The sequence below is a fragment of the Bos taurus genome, chromosome 2, assembly GCF_002263795.3.
Source record: "Bos taurus isolate L1 Dominette 01449 registration number 42190680 breed Hereford chromosome 2, ARS-UCD2.0, whole genome shotgun sequence".
Lineage (NCBI taxonomy): Eukaryota > Metazoa > Chordata > Mammalia > Artiodactyla > Bovidae > Bos > Bos taurus.
Window position 1 is genome coordinate 87,874,023 of NC_037329.1, and position 16,123 is coordinate 87,890,145.

At 39.0% G+C, this 16,123-nt stretch overlaps 1 protein-coding gene across 2 annotated transcripts in view; it reads right to left on the bottom strand.

The window, feature by feature from the left end:
• SATB2 (SATB homeobox 2) overlaps positions 1 to 16,123 on the bottom strand; it is a 198,797-nt gene that overhangs the window by 33,088 nt on the left and 149,586 nt on the right. For both annotated transcript variants that reach the window (XM_059876300.1, NM_001206070.1), the window contains exon 9: positions 688 to 885. In XM_059876300.1, coding sequence (XP_059732283.1) covers positions 688 to 885 — 198 coding nt within the window. The remainder of the gene's footprint in view (positions 1 to 687; positions 886 to 16,123) is intronic.

Genomic DNA, 16,123 nt, shown 5'->3' on the forward strand with positions numbered 1-16,123 from the left:
TGAGTTCAGTGGTATTCCCTAGCTCATGTGGATATTTCTCTCAGCCTAATGAAACGTTTCTTGAGGAATTTTGAATCAATTCATTGGCTATTTCAGAGTTTTTTTCCTTTAGAAAGTGCACTGAAGGAAACTATGATTTCTAATTAGGAGATTTAATTCTCCACCAGTGCTCTGGCTTCACAATCCTACAAGTATCAATAAAATACTCCCAGAAAGTGTGAAGTGTTATTCGATCAGTCATGTCCGACTCTTTGTGACCCCATGGAATGTAGCCCACAAGGCTCCTCTGTCCATGGAATTCTCCAGGCAAGAATACTGGAATAGGGAGCCATGCCATTCTCCAGGGGATCTTCCCAACCTGGGGATCCAACTCGGGTCTCTGGCATTGCAGGCAGATTCTTTACTGTCTGAGTCAGAGTAGCTGCCTTTGGATTTGACTTCTCAGTCACAGGTGTGTTTGTATGTGTGTGTGTGTGTGTGTGTGTGTGAGAGAGAGAGAGAGAGAGAGAACATGTGTGCACATGCACACATACACGCTATGCCCACTGGGAGAACAGGGCTCTCTGTTCTGGGGGACATGGAATGAGACACCTTCCGAGGGGAGGTGACATGGTCTGCCCCTTTGACCTTCAACAGCTGCTGGCACCGAGAGCCCTGTCCAGGTTTAGGGGAGAAGGGGACGCCCACCTGCACTGGCTCCGGGGGAAGCTGAACCACGTGCTGCATGCGCTCGCTGTGATGGTGCCTTGATTCCTCTTCATAAATCACATCCCTCTCATGCTGGGGAAGGTTCAAGAAACGACGGATGGTACAGAGGTTCTCCCAGAGAGTGCGGTTTTCTGGGCTGGGGTTCTCCTTCCAGCGGAGCAGTTCACACAGCCAGCCCTAGAAACAGAGAAGGCCACTGAATGAACCTGTAGAGTGCACAGCCACAGAGGGGGCTTGAGTGCAGCCAAGTACCATACCGGCTTATCACATTTTTACAACAAAATTGTTCCCACCAAACTGGGGAGACACTGAAACCGCCTGGAAACTCTGAAAACCAACTAATGACCACACATGTAGTTACACCAATACCTGAGAATCTTCAGTCTTGTTAATAACCTTATCCCCCTTCCTACTGAATACATTCTCAATTAATTTACAGTCTCATTGTAAAAGAAACTCAAGGACGCGTGTAGCTCTCCAATTCTCAGCAAAAGTCATTCATATTAGTCAGCTACAAATTTTAAAATTACCCACCCAGTTGGATAGTACTCCATTCCAAAAAAAAAAAAAAATGAAAATGAACAAATATGTATTACAAAATGGCAAATTCTGAAGAGGAAATACCTAGGTAGAAATAGAAATAGAAATATTTCCTCTCTAGGGAGGAAATAGTCTCACAAAGATCAATAACTTCTCCATAACACTCTTTGCTAGAATGAGAAAAGTGTATATCTGCTCAACCTCTGAATGCCTTGGGCTCCAGGCCCTTGTAACCATCACCTTCCTGCCTCAGCCACACCTGCAGGAAGGTAAGCAGTTGGACGGGTCACACCTGCAAATGTCTGCCTCCCAACTCTGGCATCCGGATGTTCTCTTGCTCGCAACTGCACGAGAAAGAAAATGTAATGCAAATAATGATGGATTATATGAAAATAATACAGAGGATGCTGTCAACATCGCTCACTGACTCATGTCAAAATATTTTACCCAGTAGCTTTCTAACCCATCATTTCCAATCTACGTCGCTCATTTTAAATACAAGGACTGTCCCATATCACGCCTCCCGCAAGAGTAAGAATTTTTCTAAAAAGGTGCATAAGTAAACACACATGACTTTGTAAGAAATCTGGAAACCGCCACAAATTCTATCTCATAACTTGAAACCAATGAAAGTTCCTGACACGCATTATAAAAACCCCTCATAATATCATAAGCTGTTGTTTGTCTAACTCTCCACTGTGTCTTCTGCCTTTACCCAAAAAAAGGCAAGATTTGATTATCTCCGCTGCATCAGCCAAGACAGCAACACCAGCTGTTCTCATTGTGCAGCCTCTTCCTCGCGGCCTCCATGTTAATAACCTGATCATTCCATTTTCTCCTTCAACTGCCGGCTGCAGCACTGCGAAGAGACAAAAACCCAGACCCATCTGCAGCAGCTGTAGGCACTGAACTGTGAAGCCACTGGGGATTTATAAACTAATCTGTAACACAACACTGCCTTGTTTTTACAAGTGAGAGGCCACATTTGCGCAGACCTGATCTTTTCTTGCAATAAACTGGGAGCTGGGGAGAGTTAGAGGGCTAGGAAGAATGAAAACAAGATATCTAATCATTTGCTTGGAAATGTGCTTCCAAGTATTTTCAAAGTTTTTTTTTTTTTTTTTTTTGCCAGTTGACAGACAGGTAATGGTTGATTTTCAAGGTGTAACATATATGAAAATTGAAGATGATTCAATTTTTTATCCCTATCAAAAAGTAAATTATATTTTTTAAAAACACTCCTAGTCCCAAAGTGTTTCCTCAAGGGTTTCTTTGTACAAAGCAAAAAATTCTTGAAATGGAATATAAACCATCTGTGGAAAAAAAATAAGCTCCTATTTCTCTGTCTTTTCACAGATCTGAATAAGTCTCCAACTGAACTCTTTCAAATGTTTCAAACAGGTATGTTTAACATCTCCCAGGGGAGGCTACAGCATGGAGACCAATCCTTGAACAGAAAATAAAAACAAAAATCTGCATCTGTTAAAAGATGAAGTTCTGAGATATCCAGACCTTAAGGAGGACAGCACCTGCTGTTCTGCATGAGGAGTGAACTGCATTGTGGGAAGCCACAGCTTGAAAGGAGACAGGTGACAGCTGAGTGGTATCTCCACTTACATACTCGAAATGTCTCGCACAACATTCATTGCTGCATTTGATTTATATGCGCTGTTATAATCTGCACTCATTACAATCACTTAGAACAAACTACAGGCCTCGTTATGGACTGGGTGCTGTCTGCCATCAGTCTTTAAGAAGTGTAGTGCTCAATTTGCCCACTGACAAGCAAGGTCCTGACCTTGAAGCTATTAGGGAGTGGATTAGACACAAGTGTGATCATGTGTGCAGACATAAGCAAACCAAATTAATTTCTGGCACAGGGAGGTAGCCAACAAGACCCTGTTCTTAGGGCACCGGAGAACTTCCTCAAATCCCTGATGGAGCTGAGCTAATAGCATGTTTAAGGGAACCCAGTTTTGAAGATGAAGCACATTCATGGTATTTAGAGGGTTATTAATCTAGTTTCCCCACAAAGTGTTTGCTTGGCTGATCAGATTAAGGGATGGAGCCTTCAACAGTGCACCCCCACCACAGCAGGCCCCAAGAAATCTGTGATACTTCACAGCCTTGGACATATTGCACCATGTGTACCCAGCTGCTTCAATAATTAGCTTATGAATGTATCAGCTGGTTCTGTGATTTTTATAAATAATAACTAACCTACAGAGCAGAAACATTGTCAAGAGCCTTACAGTAACACAAAACCACAAGGAGTTCCTAACTTGTTCATCTACTAAATGCCGAGATTCCCTACTAGAGGAGTTCCTGCAATGCCATCTATAAATATTTATCCTGTGTCTGAAATGGCAGTGTATTTTTGTCAGTTTTTTTCACGGCAGCCATGATTCGCTTTCCCCTCACTCTGACTCACTTGCTCGCTCCACGGATTTGGGTGCTTATCTTCCGGAAATCTATTCTTCCACCTCACTTCCCATCTCACCCTCCATCTTTTGATTCACATGATCCCTCCACCAGCCCATTTGGGAAGCTTATCTCTGTTTTCTCAAAAGGGTCTGTTATTAGTTTGTTTGATGGCTAATGAATTTGCCAGAAAGGGCCATGCTGTTGCCTGCACACACACGTATGTATTGTGAGTGAACCCACCACAGAAGAGATAGAGTCCCACGGTGGGATTTTTTTCATTTATATAATTTCTGCATGCCATCCAAGAAAGTTTTGCAGTATCAGGCAAAAAAAAAAAAAAAAGTGTAAATGTCAAATAAAACAGTGACAGATGACAGTATTCTCTATTGAATAGCACTGTTTCTGTCGTGCATGTTCAATGGGAACTCATGAATTATTAATAAACAAATCTCCTTTTTCTGTTAAAAATCTCAAGTAGGTTTTTTGTTGTTGTTCCCTATGTGTTATGTGGAGCATTCCAGGAGAATTATTTTCATTTTATAGATGCTGATGCAGAAGTTCATCTGATTTCCAGCCCTGGCCAGCCTTGTGAGCAGGCACCAGGAACTGTGGAATATATACCTAGCTGTAATTTCTCCTTTAGCCTGGAAATAAGCTTTGATCAAAGATTGGCTGAATATTCATAATGTCAGTTTAGCTTTTTTAGTATGGGAAAACTGAGGCTGAATGACATGTACCTGAGCACAGCTCGGAAGCATAGAATATTCAGTTTGGAGACTGAACTGCTAGGTTCCTGCTATGACAATAAATTACTGGGTGACCTTTGGATAAGGTCTTAGATCTTCTGGAAGCTTAACTATAAAAGAAGGAGTTTACAAAAGATGATCTTTAAGTTCCCTTCCAGCTCCACAATCTGTGATCTGTTTCCTGGTTATTTGTCAGAAACAACAGATAATGATTAGCCACCAGGTCAAAGTACAAAGAATAAAAACCACCTTGGTCAAATGATCAAGGTCAGCATCACCAGTGATGACATACTCACACTGAGAATTCTGTGATATGATTCATTTCAAAGGACACAACATAGTATCTGAGGTAGGCTTGCCCAAAATGCACAATCTCAGTCAAATCATGGCAAACCCAAACTGAGAGACTTTTTTCAACAAAATAACCAATCAGTACTCTTTAAAAGTGACAAGGTCATTAAAAAAAAAAGGGGGTTGGGGGGAGACTGAGCAATGGACACAAACTGCAGAAAGCTAAGGATAATAACTAAATGCAATGTGGTTCCTGACTGGGGTCCTGGCACCAAAAAAGGTAATTAGTGGAAATACTATTAATATTTAGCATAATATTAATTTTAAAATAGTGAAATTAGAATAAAGTTTTTAGTTGGTAGTATTAAAACACTGGTAGTTTCCTACTTTTGATAACTGCACCATGGTAATCCAGTGTACATTAGGGGAAGCCAGGTGAGAAATATATGGAAAGTGTAACATTTTGCAAAGTCTCTGTGAGTCTAAAATGTGTTCAAAATAAGAAGTTTGAAAAAATATAGAGAATACCTGGAACTTACATAGGAAAATGTACATGGAACTTAAGTGTAATGATGCCAAGAAATTTACAATTTAAACACTTTTACCTTCAAACTCTGAACCCAAAGAAAGCATATAAGTTCAAAGGCTACATCGTTTTGATCAATGGTTAAAGACTTCCCAAGCATTCAGGCCATAAGCAAATAATACTTATTAACATTTCATTTTAATCACCTCATCAGCCTCTTAAACAAATATATTTCCCTCAGTAGAGAAAACAACTCTATCTTTTCCCGACTATGCAGGTGAGGTGACACTCACACCAGTCAAGAGATAGTTTATTTACAACCCACATGTTCCTAAAAAGTTGTACATCAATCTAAATTTACAAAGCAAATAAAGTTGTAAATGTATCAAGAATCCTTACTACTTGAAGAAATGTATTATTTTTCCTTTCTGAAAGATGAATAACGGCCCCACAGCTTATTCTTTAGTAAACTGATAGTTTTACTGAGGACTTACTTAAACGAGATACCTCTAGTTCACAATTTAGGAACATTAGAAGCAGCAACAATAAGAACCACAATTTGCTCTTATTTTTCCCTCATGGTCTCATCTCCCATCAATTCTCCCATGGACCTTGTGCTTTGGCCACTGTGAATTACTCACAGTCCCTGAATAGGCTTGATATATTCTCATCTTCATGCTTTTGCTCATGTTACTCCCTTTGCTGGAAAACTTTACTCAATTCTCTGTTCCCTCTATGAGAAGTTGTAATTCATTTAATTTTCATTGTTACTGTTTACTTAAAAGGTTAGTTGAGATCACCAACAGGAAAGTATATAATTCTGACCATGAAATTCAAGGAAAATGTCATTACAGATTAACAGGATTCATAATGTGGGTCTTAAAAGATAAAGATGAGTTTCACCAGGTGGGGAGAGTAAGTGACTGGAATAACATTCTAAGCAGAGAAAGCAGTATCAGCAAATGCAGGGGCTTATAAAAATAACACATTTGGTAATCAGAAGCAACTTTGTGCAGCTAAAGCACAGTCTAGAAATGGAGGTGGGCGGTAGATTATAAAGAATAACATGCAAAGAAATTTCATCGTAATCATATTGGCCATGGGAGTCACTGAAGGCTTTTTAACTGATATGACAAAGAACTCTCTGATTTCTTCTTTACATTTTTTTTTCTAATTTATTTTTTTTTATTGAAGGATAATTGCTTTACAGAATTTTGTTGTTTTCTGTCAAAGCTCAACATGAGTCAGCCAAAGATATACATATATCCCCTCCCTTTTGAACTTCCCTCCCATCTCCCTCCCCATCCCACTCTCTAGGTTGATATAGAGCCCCTGTTTGAGTTTCCTGAGCCATACAGCAAATTCCCATTGGCTATCTATTTTACATATGGTAATGTAAGTTTCCATGTTACTCTTTCCATACATCACACCCTCTCCTCCCATCTCCCCATGTCCCTAAGTCTATTCTCTATGTCTGTTTCTCCACTGCTGCCCTGTAAATAAATTCTTCAGTACCATTTTCCTAGAACCTATTATACAGAGTGAAGTGAGTCAGAAAGAGAAAGATAAATATCGTATTCTAACACACATATACGGAATATTCTTTCCATTTTTTATTTCCTTCCTCCATTCCTCCCTTCCTCTCTTCTTTTTTAACAAGAAGTCCTTGGAGAAAAAAACTATGATAAAGTTAAGAACTCCACTTACCTTAGCCTAGATATATTTTCTTTTTCATAGTAAAATCATGTTGCTGAGTATTAAGCAGGTCCTACAATGGCCTGCTAGTAGTAAATTACACACTGCATAGGCTTTATCCTCCAGTTTTTGTTCAATAAAAAATGACATGTACCCTAAACACGAAACCATATCATTTAACTCTCATTATTTTAATCATTTGTGTGTATGTACACGCACATGTGTGTGTGCGCTGTTGTTGTTGATCAAATGAGAATTTTTAAAGCTCTCTCACATTGAAAATGAATGAGGAAGAACAATATCTATTATCCTTATATAAAAAGAAAGGTTTAAAATTTTCAAATATACAATAAATGTGACATACTTTTCACACTACACACCAAATGCTGAGAATATTCAAATGACCAGGGAGGTCTTTTGGAAAACAATAATACAGCCTAGTGTCTGAATTTGGAGCCTATCAGATATGGGTTTTAATCCTAGCTCCATGCCTTAGGTTTAAGTGATGGGGGAGGGGAAGGAGATGGGAAGAGTGGGGTTCTTGTCCGTGGTACTGAAATTTCACTGTGTACCAAGTTACTTGTTTTCCTACCCCAGGACACAGGTAATCACTCCAACTTCTGCCTGTTCCCACATTTTTTTCCTTAAAAAAAAAAAAAATCTGTGTAGGTGACACATTTCCTAGTTTTTAAAGCATTTCTAAACAAATACAAACCAGGACTTGCTAAAAAACAAATGTAAGTCCACAGACTGATTTGATCTCCAAAAAAAGATACAGTAAATAAATTTGTTCTTCTTAAGTAAGGTTGTACTCGCTTTGTAGACCAAGGTCTTGTCAGTCATTACCGTTTGCCCTGAGGAACCTAGCACAGAGCTGATGAGTGAACTCCGTCTACAAGTAGTAAGAAGCCTCCACCCTCTTTGCCCATCTAGGAACTCCAATGAATGAATAAATTGACAAATGAACAGCTCTCTTCAGGAGAATGACTCAAGGCTTCTTGCAACAGACATGTAAAAGGCCATTTACTCACCCACATCTTCAATACAGAAAATGTCAGCATATGTAACCAAAAGGAAACATTTTCTGAGTGTCTCAAAAGAAAATTCATATTATTAACCACAGACAGTTCGCTTTCTAAATGGAAGCACATAAAGTCCCCAAACAAACTTTTGTAACTGTGAAAGAATTTCTCTTCAGCTGGTTGAGACTCTTCTGAAGTGTGAAATGAGCCAGATAATATTCAGCTCTTGTTTCTTAGTCACTGAATTCTCTTTTCATGAATCCAATAAGTGTCTATTAAAATAAATAAACCCCCTAATGATTCAAGATAACCTAATCAAGAAAACTGAAATGGATAAAAGGCTAAACTGCAAGGGAGACTTGTCAAGGGCTTCAGTGAATCCCTGACGAGGAGGTCATCTAAACCTGAAAAAAGATTTGTGCTGAGCATTCGGTTACAGTTCAAGGTTAATTATTTTACACCTTGAATGTAATAAGTAAAAACGATCTGCTTCTTTTCTTATTCCTCAAAATTGTACACTAAGTTCTAAACTGTATTTTCATGGGGACTAATTTTCAGCTGTCTCTGGGCATGTGTCTCACATTTCTATGGATGTGTTTGTAAAGATTGAATCTGTAATTGAGAGTAATGAAAATTTTATTTCAGAACAACTCCTTAACCTCTGTTATAAAGGGCTCAAGTTAAGAAGGGATTTCATAAAATCTTGTTGCCTTCCTTAACATGGAAATATAGGATATGCATAGCTATATAATAGTATAGAGATTTGGGATGACTTTATACAAGTATGCACACACATACTTAAACACATACATGGGAACATGCATCTAAAAAAAATATATATCCGTCAAAAGGAATGAATCTGGAGTCTTCTCCACTTAGATAATAAAAACATATTAACATTACAATGTACTAGACTAAAATATCAGGAAGAAAACAACCAAAATATTTCAGACTCAAATTCCAGGATACCTTTGATGTAAGGTATATATATTATAACATATAGATACCATAATATACCTATGATACATACCATATATACTTATAATACAAGGTATATATATATACACACACATATATATACACAAACACACACACACATACATGATATAAGGTATATATATACACACACATATATATGATACAAGGTATATATATTAATATATATTATTATATACAAGGTACTATATATTAATATTATGAACACTGCCTCAAGAACTCATAAGTGTGGAGGGGGGGAAATAGACACAGCATAAAACCAGGAATAAAACTTGTTTGAAAGATTAGGACTGGGACTAAAGTGAGGCATGCAAGCAACTAATGTGCAAAAATTAAGAAATGTGACTCTGAAAGGGTGTGCCTCCTTGGACTGTACCCTAGGACCTAGTGTGTCTAATCCTAGTCTTTGGCCTGTGAAAGCAAGATGATTAAATGGTCCCTATGACAAAATAGTAGGAACTAGTCACAGCACCAACATTCTCCAACTGTAAGAACTATGGTTTAACTCAATATCATCTTCAAAAGAAGGCTGGGAGAGTTCAGAAAGATGGCTTTTAATATGTCAACCTGATTTGCTTTAAAGTCATATGCAAGTTTCTAAAAGTGTTGTGTCATGAACAGGCAAAAGAATGCAACTCAAAGGTTTCTGCAATAGATCAAGATGTGCTTAAACCCAGTACAGAAATTTTAGCAATGGGTAAAGGCACCTGACATTGTATTAACTGCGTATGAACTCTACGTATTAAGCTTCACTGATATCTAATTAAGGGTTCCCATAAAGGCTAGATTTAGGGTATGAAACATAAACATAATCAACTGTGAAGAACCCAACTCCTCACTATAGGGATGATGTAAAAATTGAGATCTTGAGGGAATTTCTGTTGATCATTTCTCAAAAGAATCTATTCCTTTGAATTATGCTGAGAGAAAAAGGAAGAAAGTGAAGGGTTTGACTTGATGCTTAGGTATCACTGTACTTACTGTCCACTTAATTTGGCATTTGAGAATACTGAGAAGCCTAATTTCTTCACTACCTGCTTAATAATTTTTTTCAAATGGCAATTATAGTGTAAATATGTTAATTTGTTGCATGTAAGCTTGGTGGACAGCACTGACATTGTAGTATACATGCCCCAGTTGACAAGAGTAGAAGCTGCTTTTTGATAGGCTGTCAAAATGTGTTCAAAAAAAATCTCCCATCAGGAAGGGGCAGGCAAGGCCACACACCTCATTTTAGTCTGCCTTATACACTGAAGACAAGATGGCAGAAGCAAAAGCACTGGGAGTGAGACGAGACCACCACCTCATTCTACACGTGGCATCATACGGCCAGTTTTTCCTGTCTCTCTTTATACCAGAGATCAGGGGAGTCAAACATTTACTTCCGATGCAGTGGTTTAGTTTCTAGGTCATGTCTGACTCTTGTGACCCCATGGACTGTAACCCACCAAGTTCCTCTGTCCATGGGATTCTCCAGGTAAGAATACTGGAGTGGGTTGCCATTTCCTCCTTCAAGGGACCTTTCTGAGCCAGAGACTGAACCCAGGTCTCCTGCATTGTACACAGATTCTTTACCAACTGAGCCACCAGGGAAGCCCCAATAGCCTGAGCAATCCTAGTCCCGATAAAGCCATCTCCATAAGGAAACGTAAAAAATAAGGTAACTGTCAAACCACTTTCAGGGCAAAGTGGTAAAATTGATTCTTGTGTAATATTTTCTAAAGGCTAAGAAACCAAATAATGAGACTGAAGATACTGTACAATTCATAAACATACTCTCCCATGAGAAAAGGTGGTTTAAAAATTTACAATTTATAACTGTCTTATTACAGTATAATTCCAACCAGGATATAAACACACACGTGCAAACACGCACTTACACATTAGACTAAAAGGTTAATAGCAACTACCTCTGGATTGTGGGATTACGGGTGATTCATATTTTGCCTTTATATTTTTTTCATTTTATTTTTTAAAATGAGGATGGGGCATTGCAGGTGACATTTCAGGGGGTGTGCTATCTCTCCTTGCCACCTGACGACCCACAAGGACACACGGCCCTCATCTTGATGGGCCTTTGCAGCAATCACAGAACCTGCAGGCCCCAGCCGGGAGGTGGGCCTGAGGGGAGCACAGTAAGGCAGCATGCAGCTCTGACCCCAGATGCTACAGCAGGTGCAAGGGGACAGGACCACTAGCTGGGGATCATATGTGGAGCCATATGCAGAGCCTGCCTGGTGGAAGAGGGAGACGTGGGAATTTCCAGTTGTTCGGGGTTTTGTTTTGCTTTTGTTAATTATAAACATTTTTTTTCTTTATTAGTATTTTTTTATTTTTATCATTATTATTATTTTTTACTTTACAATATTGTATTGGTTTTGCCATACATCAACATGCATCCGCCACGGGTGTACATGTGTTCCCCATCCTGAATCGCCCTCCCACCTTCCTCCCCATACCATCCCTCTGGGTCATCCCAGTGCACCAGCCCCAAGCTTCCTGTATCCTGCATCAAACCTGGACTGGCGATTTGTTTCTTATATGATATTATACATGTTTTAATGCCATTCTCCCAAATCATCCCCCCCTCCCTCTTATATTGGCCAAAACTGTAGTCAGCTGAGTCATTCAAAATGCCTTAGGTGAAGGTATAGAGGCAGCGACCCTCAAGCATCGCTGGCAAGGACATCACTGGAATGTAAATCCTATCATTATTTTCAATATGGTAGGACTAGAAATGATTTACATACCCATGAAGGGAAGAGAGTCAAATTGTGGTGCATCCAGTATGACGTAGCAGCTTAAGAGAATAAGAGGACTAAGTGTCCTGATACGGAAAGATCTTTAGGATTTGTAAAGGAAAAACCGTGTGTAAAGTATGCTAGTCATTTGTGCATAGGGACAAAGAAAGCCTATAAACTTGTATTTCCAAAGATAGAGGAGAAATGTTGGCAGTGGCTCTAAGGATGGCTGAGGGCTGAGGGATGGAGGAAGACTATTCACTGTATACTCTTTTGTCCCTTTTGAAGCTTATATAATGAACATATGCTACCTATTCAAAATAAATAGCATTAAAGAAGAAAAGAAATGCCTTTGAATTCAAGAATAAAAATACAATGAGGATGTTATTACTTAAGTAGTCATAAAATAGAAGTTATTTCTTTAAAAAGGAAATATGTACAACTAACTTGTGCCTGGGACATTTTTAAGAAGAGACATACAAAAGCAAAAATTAATATGGTAACTCATGATTGAATGAAGAAAACACGTTAGCACTATACTGAATGTGATATAAACTCCAATAGCAAAGATTAGTAAAAGGAAGGAAACAACCGAATGATATACCAATTATTTTTCGTTAAGTACAGTTGTCTATCTTTACTTTTACCTTTAAAAGGATCTGCTACAGAGTCCTGTGTATTTTAAATCATTTAACTTGTTAGTCAAATTAGATCATCTATATGGAAATATTTTATAATAAAGAATGTTCATAAAATCTGTGTTTATAATCTACATCTAAAGTTTAAGAAGCCTTCTACTTAGGATTACAGTTTGTTAAGTCAGTAAGTGAGAACATGGAATATGAATATATATATATATATATATATATATATATTTCTTTTCTTGGTGAGACAATGATAAGGAATAAAGGCCAATCAGTACACAAAATCTATTTTAATCATAGCATTCATAAAGTATACACCATGAAACCCAGTCACCACGAAGAATACATCTTCTATGGAGGAAATTATTTCAGAATTGTGCCAGAAACTCTTTCCCCACTGTGGTGGGGTCACAGTTGTGCCTCCCTCTCTCTTCTGCAGCAGGAGTGAGGACTCCTTCATTCCTGATCCTAGCAGTAGCTCCTGCAGCCTGTGGGCCTGGAAGGCATGTAGGGCAGGAAGGACTAGTAGGGGTTTTTAAATCCTGGTGGTGATGATGAGGACATCCTACAGTGTCATCCCTTCAGAGACCCCCTACCCCTTATTCCCAGGTCACTCCCTCTTTTATACCAGCAGACTCTGGGGTTGGCTCTTTCATTACCACCAACTGAGCTTTACAACCAGGTTGTCTATTTCCCTTTTTTGCAGTGTTTCAGCTTCTCTCTACCTTCCTAATAACAGAAAGCAAGACCCTCCTGCCCCGCCAAAAAAAAGAGAGAGAAAAGAAAAAAAGAAAGCAAACCTAGTGCCCTTCTAACATTTTTATTCATTTGTTTTACTTGTTTAATGAAGGCAAAGTAGAACAGGAATAGGTCCATTCCCATTCCTCTACCTACTCTATTTCCACCCAAACCTAATAGGAAAAGACATATGTAGAGTTGGCTCTTTGGGTGTAAAATAATAAAGTTTCACTCTCCTTTCAAAATAAAGCCAAGCTCAGATCAACCTCAGCATTCCATGAGTTGAATACTGAAAGCAATATAAAAAAGAGAAGCAGGCAGGAGAGGAGAGAAATAGTGAGTTAACATCTGGGGAAAGGGGCAGCTGATGTCACCAGAAAGAGATGTAGCTAAAGATGCTGTCACGAAGCACATGGCCATCCCTGGAGCACTGCAGTGGGGGTGCCACACAGGTCACTGTGTTTGCTCCCTGCTGGATTTCCATTTTCCAGATCACATGTGATAAACTGCACTTGGGGAGGAAGGGAGAGTGGGAGAGTAACTACAGAATCTGAGGGACTGGGACACTGAGTTCCTGTAGTCACTTAGACTGCACACTGGGGTGCTTATTCTCTGGGGGCCCTTTGTATGTAGGGCCATGCTGAAGTTGTGAGGGAAATGCCATATGCCCTTACACTATGGTTCCTACTGAGGACCCCCACTCCTAGTTCACAGAGAACAACCATTGACCATAGTTCATCCCATCCCATGAAGACCAATAATCTGAATATTCTGCAGAAAGAAAAGAGAGTCTTCAGAACCCACATCCACATCCACACACACACACAACACCTAAAATTGATCCTAAATAGAAAATGAAACAAAAGTAAAAGGTGAAATGTATGTAAGCATACTTTGCCCCCTGCTTTGCTTTCTTTGGCTTCTCTCACGTGAAGAAAAGGCCAAGGATCAGACCGGAGGCACTCAGTGGAATTGGATGATGGGCTGGCCTGGCCATGACAAAGGAGCCGGAGACCAATTAAATGAACAGGTGGTCTTCAACCCTACAAATGCACCCTTATGTCACCCACACACTAAGGAAACACACACTTTCCAGTAATATTGTTTCCACCAATAGGACCACAGGCATAACTGCCAATGTTTGTCACTCTTAGCTCCTTTTCTGAACCCCTCCTCCAACTATGCCTGTTTTCTAAACTCTTACAGCCCTCGAGGAACCCCTTGCCCCACCACTCTCAATCTCTAAAAACGTCCTCTCTTTTTCCTACTCTTCATTCAAAGCTTGCCTAACACACAGGCAGTGTAAGGTTACTATTTTTATTATGATGACGGCAATTCATAGCAAGGAATGAATGAGATTTAATGGAGGGTTCCTTTCTATTTTAAGACATGTAAAAAGGAAGACGAGGGGTTAGTATGTGTGTTTGAATAGGGCCTTCTAGGCTCAAACCCACTCCAATAGGAACAAGAGTTCCTATTCAAGGTTCTTCTAATTTTACCTCCAAGAGAATGGAGTACCCTTACTTCCTCAGTCACTCCATACACACACACACACACACACACACACAAAACCCTTATGGACATGTACCAAATACAAGTGCAAGGTACAACATCATGCCGTTGATTTCATTAAGGATGCTTTTTATCAAGCAAATGCCAGTAGTACTTACAAAGCAGAGCGAATATCTTACGTTAAATTGCCTTTGAAACTATCAGCTAAGTTTATTTTGTTTGACAGTGCCGTTTTTAAGACACTTAACACCTGATTTGCAAATCTCTGTCAGCTGTTTACAAATAAAGTTCCTTATTCATAAATGTGAATGAAATCACCACCCTAATGGAAAACAAACAAGAGACAAAGCATCTTATCTCCATTTAGGCTCAATCTCACCTTTTAGCACATCAGGTCCTAGAACTATATTTCACTCCAAGCTCTACAGAAACAGGGCTACTGAGTTCTGCAGGCAATAAGAATTTGGAGAGCGACCTTTGTGCCAACTGGCAAACACAGTTTTCAATCAGCCACCTGAACTACTTGGGGAGGCTGGACTCAACACTCTTTTCAGAAGCAATAGTACCAAGTCAACAGGGAGATGACAGCATTCTGAATCAAGTGCTTAGACTATGGCCTTGAGTTTTTCTAGAAAGCAGCTATAAAAGGAGGACTGAGTGCAACGTTGATATTTACATCAAGTCACGACTACGGGGCAGGTTTGCAAAAGCAATTGTGTAGTTTTATACTTACTGCACATTTACCACATATGTCCTTTATTACACAGTGGAAAACCATTAAATGCACAGTAGTTTTGCCAAGTGGCATTATGCATTTAACAGCTTTATTCGTTTAACAGCTCCAACTCTCATTATATTTTGCCATGTGGTACATGGGATTTTATGCATTTAACAGTTTAAGAAGGCTCTATGGTATTTTCTTTTCATGTATTTCATACTATGATTGGACATGATATCTTAGCCAACTACATTGCAATGATTTCATTGATGAGAGAAAGAATAATCTGGAAAAATCATGACATCAAAATTGAATAGGGAAAACAAATATTTCAACCCTCTTCAAAATTGCTGAATATTCTACTGCTGTCTTTTTATTAAAATCTGAAAAAAAATAATTTAGGTTACTGCAAAACTACAGGTAAAAAAAGTCTATTCCCCAAACCATATAATTAGTAAACATACAGCATTTAGCTATCATTTTAAAAACTTAATTTTCATTAAAAACCATGTTGCTTAAAACATATTCAGTAACTTCTTTTCTCTACAGCACAAAGCAGATCTGTTCAGGAGAGGATGGACCATTTTACCATTTACATATGTAGGGATGAAAGCATTTGTCATGCAAGCCCACAGAGGAAATCAAGCTCTGAATCAAAGGACTCTCAAAATTAAGCTTTAACTAACTTTTGTTTCCTTCACCTCGCATCTGAGTAATTGTTCAACCCAGAAATAAATAAGTAGGCACCTCAACATAACCCATTCTAGGATAGGGCAGTAGTTGTCGCTTTAAACAAATTGAAACAGATAGTACAGCCCTTCA